General features: G+C 50.6%; 1 protein-coding gene across 3 annotated transcripts; it reads left to right on the top strand.

Annotated features, from left to right (window-relative positions):
- Positions 1-535: 535 nt before the first annotated feature.
- CDKN2C (cyclin dependent kinase inhibitor 2C) lies at positions 536-6,448 on the top strand. Of its 3 annotated transcripts, XM_080603339.1 has the most exons (3): positions 536-668; positions 1,027-1,167; positions 4,663-6,448. In XM_080603339.1, the coding sequence occupies exons 2-3, from the start codon at positions 1,039-1,041 to the stop codon at positions 5,032-5,034; spliced, it is 501 nt and encodes a 166-aa protein (XP_080459465.1). In that variant the 5' UTR covers positions 536-668; positions 1,027-1,038; the 3' UTR covers positions 5,035-6,448. The 3 variants fall into 3 exon arrangements, with proteins under 3 accessions (XP_080459465.1, XP_080459464.1, XP_080459466.1); XM_080603338.1 differs by lacking the exon at positions 536-668 and having other exon boundaries at positions 799-1,167; XM_080603340.1 differs by lacking the exons at positions 536-668; positions 1,027-1,167 and adding an exon at positions 1,204-4,583.
- The last annotated feature ends 499 nt before the right edge of the window (positions 6,449-6,947 follow it).

Raw genomic sequence — 6,947 nt, 5'->3', positions numbered from 1 at the left:
GAGCGCGGAGCGGCAAGTGCAGCGGGCGGCCGGGCAGCCCGCGGCGGAGCGGCGGCTGTCACCGGGAGCCGCGGCCGGGAGGCGGCACCGCGGGGCCGGGGAGGCGGCGGCGGGCACCGGGACGCTGCCACCGGCGCCGCCGCTGCCCCCCCCGCCGGCTCCCCCGGGAGCTCCGGGCCGGACAGCGGCCGCACCAGCAGCAGCAGCACCAGCACCACCACCAGCAGCACCACCAGCAGCAGCAGCACCACCACCAGCAGCAGCAGCAGCAGCACCGAGAGCGGCGACGGCTCCGCTCCGCCGCTCCCCCGCGCCCTGAGCCCGGCAGCCGCCGCCGCCCCGCTGGATGCTCCGCAGCCGCCGCCGCCGAGGGCGGCCGCCGCCGGCCGGGATCGCGCCCGCCCGCTGCGCCGAGGCTCGGCGAGGCCGCGGCTCTGAGGCTGCGGCGGGGAGCGAGAGCGGCGAGGGAAGGGAGCGAGCCCCGCGGCCGGAGCCCGGCCCGCCCCGGGGGCCGCTCGGACTCGGACTGCGCCCTCCTGCTCGGCCCCGAGCGGAGGCGGCCGTGGGGATGCCAGGGGGGCTGCCGAGCGGGAGAGGACGAGCACTGCCAGAGAAGACTTTTCCTCGGAGCTGGTGCTGCTAAGTCTCAGATCCCGACCGTGAACAGGGTGGGTTGCTTTCTTCTTCCAAGATCTCAGGTCTGAGTGAGTCGCCAGTGCACGCGTATATATGTTACGTCTAACATATATGATATATTGCCTAGCTCTTAATAGATTTCCCCCCGAAAACGGCCAAAGTCTTTAATATGAGTTACTCTATATGTGGAAGCAAAGAAATCTTCTTTCAAGTGGAGCTGCAGTTTTGCTGAATAATCACGTGTGAGTTAGGGGCGGGCTCTTGGCAAGGAGTTTTTTTACGAGTATTTACTACAAGGTCTACTCCAGAAGATTAACCATCCCAATCCTTCTGTCAGTCTCCGATGCCATGCCTGGTTAAAAAAAAATCTCATCTTTTTCCGATCGTCAGTCACCCTAAAGAATGGCCGAGCCTTCTGGGAACGAGCTGGCGTCCGCGGCTGCCAAGGGGGACCTAGTGCAACTTACTAATTTGTTGCAAAAGAATGTAAACGTCAATGCACAAAATGGATTTGGGAGGACTGCGCTGCAGGTTGGTATCCAGAGAGGGAGAAAAATATTTCATCACTGCTACCTACGTGACCCGGGTTTCCAAAAAGACAACGTTTTAAACAGGCTGGTGGACGAAATTCGAGTGTTTTTAAAACTAGTTGGATGCCATATTCTAAAACTTTAGTGGCTCCAACTCCCTAAAATGACGTACTTGAAATAAAACTGGTCAAAACCATTAGTTCAGTCGGGGATCACCCTCAATGTCAAACGGGCTGCAAGTTTAATAGTATTTTGTAACTTCGTGGGGAGGAGGAAGAGAATGAAAGAGATGAGATGAAAAGAAATCATCTTAGGTGAGCAGGATTTCAGAGCAGGTCTGTAAACACATATGTGCTATGATTTGAAGCTTAGAATCCTTCCCCCCCCCCCCCCCCCCTCCCCTGCAGTGTGCTTTTAAAACATGACTTTTCTCGATTCTGGGATCTGCTGTAGATGGTACTTTTCCTTTATACGCTGTTTGTGACGAATGACCTTTCTCGTTTGGAAGCATGCTGCACAGAACCGAGTACCTTAGATGTACATTAATAGCGAGCCGTACGAGTTGCAGTTCCATGTGAATCACTCGCCTTTTCATTCATAATTAAGCCTTAAAAATCTGAATTTTCAGATCGGGTAGCAAGGCAGTGGTTCCAGCTCTTTCGTTTCTGATCGTATAGGGTGCTGTGTCCTAATTTTTAAGCGTGGAGCTGTGCAGGCAGGATTTGGATCTCATCCAACTGCTAACTATTGGAGCTGATGAAAGGGTTTTTTTCTTTTAATATTATCAGATAATGATGGCGAAAAAGGTAGAATCCGTAGCAAATAGCCAAAGGGGTGATTTATAAATCAGGGGAAAATGTGTGGTTATTTCTGCTGGAGGTGAGGCAGTGAGACGTGGAAGCAGAGCTATAGGTCTTTTTAATTTCACACGTCTGAAAAATCGTTTGTTACCTCCTTTGCCCCCCTCCCCCGAAACCACGATAATCATTTCTGAATTTTTGCCTTTAAAAAAAAAAAAAAAGCACACGGCTTGCGCACGAACCCGGGATATTTACAGCTTTTTGGCTTAGCATCAACGTGCTAGATTTCGAAAACAAGCACCTCTTGCTGAAAAGCACCGACCACCCTCGGTGGGCGATTTTCGCGCGGGCTCGGGGGCCGTGGGATTGCCGTGGGGCCGCTGTCACCCGGCCGGGGGACGGGGCGGCCGCCTGCAGCCGCTTTTTAGGGAATGAGGGGACCGAAAGGAGCAACTTGCAGAGAGCAGCTCCTCGGAGAAAGCAGGAAACTTTTAGCCTGATGCTTTATCCTCAGGGCGAGGGCTGAAAACCGATTTGCGCCACGGTGGTGTCTTTTGCTAAAAGGGGCGACGAGTCCGGCTCCCAGCCCGAGGGGCTGTTTTCCCCACAGGCAGGGCACCCGCCTGTATCAAACGGGCATCCGTGCCCTAACAGAGCTCCTCGGTGCAGCTCGCTCGTAACTGAGCTCATGAACCACAACAAAAAATCAAAACAGGAGAATCTGTCTACTTATTTTCAATATGTATCATCCTGAAATGTGCTGTGGGTGCGTGACCACGCTCGAAAGAGTTCTCTGTCAATGCAGCCTCCAAAATTGAGATAATCTCTCAATAATCTCTCTCTCAATTAAAACGGGGAGGCTGCTTAATATTAATACCAGCGAAAATATATATATTCTTCCGGATTTATGTTTAATTAAACATAAAACCCAGCTTGTCTTCCCCTGTACTTTTTATTTCTGATGAAGTGTACCTATGCAGGCCTCAAATACATGTCCTGCCCTTATGGTCTCCGCAGAATTATGCATTTGCTGCTCTCTCCTTCTCTGCCTCTCTCCCCAGAAGCGAAACTTTGCAAAATCAGGGGCATTTGCAGTGCAGCTGTAGCCCTCGCCCAAACGGCATCACCTTTTTTATGGTTTTCTCCCCCCCGCATCTCTAAACGAAGCCTCCGGTCCCCTAGCCTGCCTTCCTCGAACATACAAAACTCCCACTTGAACCAAATACATGTTTTGAATCCACAAATAACACAGCCTGGGCCCTCGAAAAGGGACTAAAATGTCCCGATTTTACCACAGAAAGAGAGATCACAATGCTCTTGTTTTCTTTTGCATCTTTTCCATCTCTGTTCAGAAGTGAAAGAAGTGGCACAAGAAGTGCACGGAGCATTGTGGCACAGATAAATGTCCTTCCCTCAATCCCTTTCTGCCTTATCTGCAGCTCTGCTCTTCTCTGGAGATAAAATAAATATACCGGGCTATTTTACACTCCAAAAGCTGCAGAAATTATATTGATTATAGGTTGTGTTTTTTTTTTTTCTTAAAAAGCCGGATGCATATTTTTCACCAGGAGAGGTTTTTAGCAAATGTCTTGTAGAAATTGTACATTATGCTAAATCTAATGCACTCTATTATTCATTTGTGCTGATAAATTTTTTTTGCAAGATTTTCAAATAATTTCTAAGAAAATAATGAAGGTATTTTTTTCGAATTTGCCACTTGCAGTAAGACTAATTACAAGAACAGGAAAATATTGCCTATAGGTTGGAGAGTATACACTGCCATGTTAATTTTTGAGAGTCTTTGCGAAAACAAAAAAATGAGGAATTTGGGGGAAATCGGTGCAAGCTGTTAAGCCCCAAATAAGAGAAATTTGCTTGCTAATTATAATAGTTTTATGATGCAATCAGGAAAATTTAAAGAAACATTTTTTTTTCCCTGAGAGAAACAGTCAAAAAAAACGATTATTGTTTTTTAAAATAGGATTTTTTTAACAACATAATATAGCCATGATTTACTGATAATAAAATTATGGAAGCATAATATAATACAGTGGTTTTAGGAGAAAATTGGTGGAACTTTGAAACATTCCTTTTAACTTCTCCTTTTTGGGTGACATTATGAGAGTCAAATATTGGGGAGAAAAAAATCTTTAAGCATTTATTTTTCTTAGCAGACAGAACTATGGCACAGGACAAATATTTGCTTTATGATAATACACAGACAATGTAAACACCTGAGAGCTTATAAAAACACATGCTACATTTTCTATCGCTGAGGTAAAATATCTGTTCCTCGGAGACCCTGCATTTGATGTTTAACAGCATCAGACAATAATGCAAAGGTGTCTCAATGCTCGTGCAAATAAAAGCGAGCCATACTTAATTTTGGCATGTTAAAAAACCGAGATAACCTGCTGAAAAAGAAGTCTCTGCATCCCCCTTCCCCTCTGCCTGCTCCGGGCATTAATCTCTGTGAGCCAGAAAGCTCTTGCCACCCAGATGATAACATCTTTCGTAATATTACTGAGGTCAGGGTGGGGAAAAAAAATAAAAATAGATGTTGTGGCGCGCCGTTAGTCGTGTAGCAGGGCTGTTTTCAGGAGCGCCACAGACGGAGGTGAGGGCTGAGGGGCTGGGGCAGGCTGCAGCAGGGGGGCAGCTCCCCGAGGTGTTCACCTCTCCTTTTTCTCCCCCAGGTAATGAAACTCGGCAATCCCGAAATCGCCCGGCGGTTGCTCATGAGCGGTGCGAACCCCGATCTGAAAGACAGTACCGGCTTCGCCGTAATTCACGACGTAGCCAGAGCGGGTTTTCTGGACACTTTGCAGACTCTGCTGGAGTTTAAAGCCGACGTTAACATCGAGGATGCCGAGGGCAACCTGCCCCTGCACCTGGCCGCGCAGGAGGGCCACGTGCCGGTGGTGGAGTTCCTGCTGAAGAGCACGGCCAGCAAGGTGGGCCACCAGAACAAGCGGGGCGACACCGCCTACGACGTGGCCAAGCTGTACAAGCGCAGCGCCGTGCTCCGGCTGCTGGAGGGCGGCCGCCCCCCCGCCGCCACCGAGTGAGGGGGGCCCGCCGGACGCTGAGCCCGCCGGCCTCCTTCCCCCTTCTCCCCCCCCCCCCCCCGCCTTTTAATAACGTCGGGTCCCACCTGCCTTCTAGTTTGGCTTTTTTTTTTTTTTTTTTTGGATAGCGCAAAGCCGGAGAAATTGCCGAGGTGGGTTTTTCTTTTTTCTTTTTTTTTTTTTTTAGAGGATGCAAATGGTCGAAATCCGCCCCGCCGGCAATTTCTGCCACCTCCCCGTGTATATGTCGGTCACTCCTATCTATGTAGCTTCCCACTAGCGGCTTCTCCCAATTTACCTTAGCTCATTATTAATCCAAAAGCCACTTGGTCACCTGCTTCTCGGCGTGCTAAGGGAGCCAAGGGGCACCGGGCCCTCTTGCACCCCTCCGGGCTCCGCAGCCCCGGGGGGAGCCGAGATTTGGGGATCACACCTCCGAGCGGGCCGGGGGTGTCGCTTGGCAGCTGGGGGGGCTGCCTGCAGCTCGCCCTTACCAGGAGCTTGTAGGGCTTGTAGGGCGCTGACGTCCCCAACGTAGATGCCACTTCTCCCCTCTGTGTATTTAAACTCGCACCGAGCTGCTTTCCAGTTTAGTTACCAGAAACAACCTGAGCGGCGTTTTTCATTGCCAGAGGTTTCAAAGAGTTCAGCTTAGCGCTTCGTGTTCACTGTGCACTGGAGAATGCAGTTTTTCTAGCTTCAAGCCAGCAGATAACCGTTGTCAGAGCAAAGAGTATCAGCAGGCTGTAATGCGACAAGTTTTCTGGTCACCTAATAAGCTGAGCGCAGTCTAGATGCTCCTAAGAAACGATTGCTTTCCACCAGCTATTCTGTTTTGTCTGGGAAAAAAAGTAAATAACAATGGTAGACGCCTCTCACAAAACATGAATATTTGAATACGGTGAAATTGAGGAAGCAACACGTTTGGTCTTCGTAGAGTTATATTATCCCTTGTACCTAAAAAACGATTTAACCCTTGAAAATGTTCCCTTGCAATGTAGTTGAGTGTATTCACAAGACCAAACCTCATTTCCCTCTCCGGCTGCATGGGGAGCTGAGGATGCTCCGCGCCTCGCCGGGGGAGTGTAGCAGGAAACTTAACGTTGGTATGGAGGTGCTCGACAGACAGGCAGCTGAAAGCGCTTTATTTTGGATAATCTAATTTTTAATGGCACAGAATAGTTTTTACATCAACGTAAAATTAATAGATAGCTACAAAACAGCACTTAAAAGAGGAGGGAGCGTACGTTAGTTTGCGTTTTCTCTCTTAAAAAAAATATTTTAGCCCCCCGGAATCTATCACTGTTGTTTTTAAGTAAAAAAAAATATATTTTCCTGAAAGTGTCCGCGCCGTTACCATACTCTGTGTCACGCTGCTGTGTTTTCTGATTAAAAACCTCTGCGAAACGTAAAGCTCTGCGCGCGTTCCTTGTTACCTCTGCCGGCCGGGGCCGTGCGGGCAGGGCCGTGCCCCGCACCGCTCCCGGCGCCCCGCAGCCCCCCGCAGCCCCCGCTCGCAGCCGGAGGCCAGCACCGGGCGGCGAGGGGCCCCCGCCCGGCTTCTCCTTCACCTCCGCCATGGGAGAAGCCCATCCGAGACCCGTCCCGAGCTCCGCCAGCCTCTCGTTTACGCCGTGCCCAAGTTTTACCGGTGGCTGGAGGAAACAACCGGCTTCCCGAGAAAAAAAAAACCTCCCCGCCTAGGCAGAAGTAGCGGCTTTTATTGCGTGCCAGAAGGTCCCGTTTAAAGCAGGGCTGCTTTACATCCCGGGCAAGCCTATGGCTCCGGCGGGTGAGTCACGGCCACGCTGCGCCCGGTTTAAAGGTAAGCAGCCAGCAGCCTGCTGCCTGGGAGCGGCTCCGTTTGTGGGCAGCGGCACCCTGCAGGCGGGCCCGGGGTCTGCCCCGGGACC

The sequence above is a fragment of the Anser brachyrhynchus genome, assembly GCF_964034855.1.
Source record: "Anser brachyrhynchus genome assembly, chromosome: 8".
In the NCBI taxonomy this organism is placed as follows: domain Eukaryota; kingdom Metazoa; phylum Chordata; class Aves; order Anseriformes; family Anatidae; genus Anser; species Anser brachyrhynchus.
This window is presented reverse-complemented; position numbering and strand designations above follow the sequence as displayed.

What these genes read in the sequence shown, in the direction of transcription:
- CDKN2C (XM_080603339.1), top strand. Translation starts at nt 1,039, where the DNA reads ATGGCCGAGCCTTCTGGGAACGAGCTGGCGTCCGCGGCTGCCAAGGGG. An exon ending in TTGGGAGGACTGCGCTGCAG is followed by an intron (nt 1,168 to 4,662) that starts GTTGGTATCCAG and finishes TTTCTCCCCCAG; the next exon opens with GTAATGAAACTCGGCAATCC.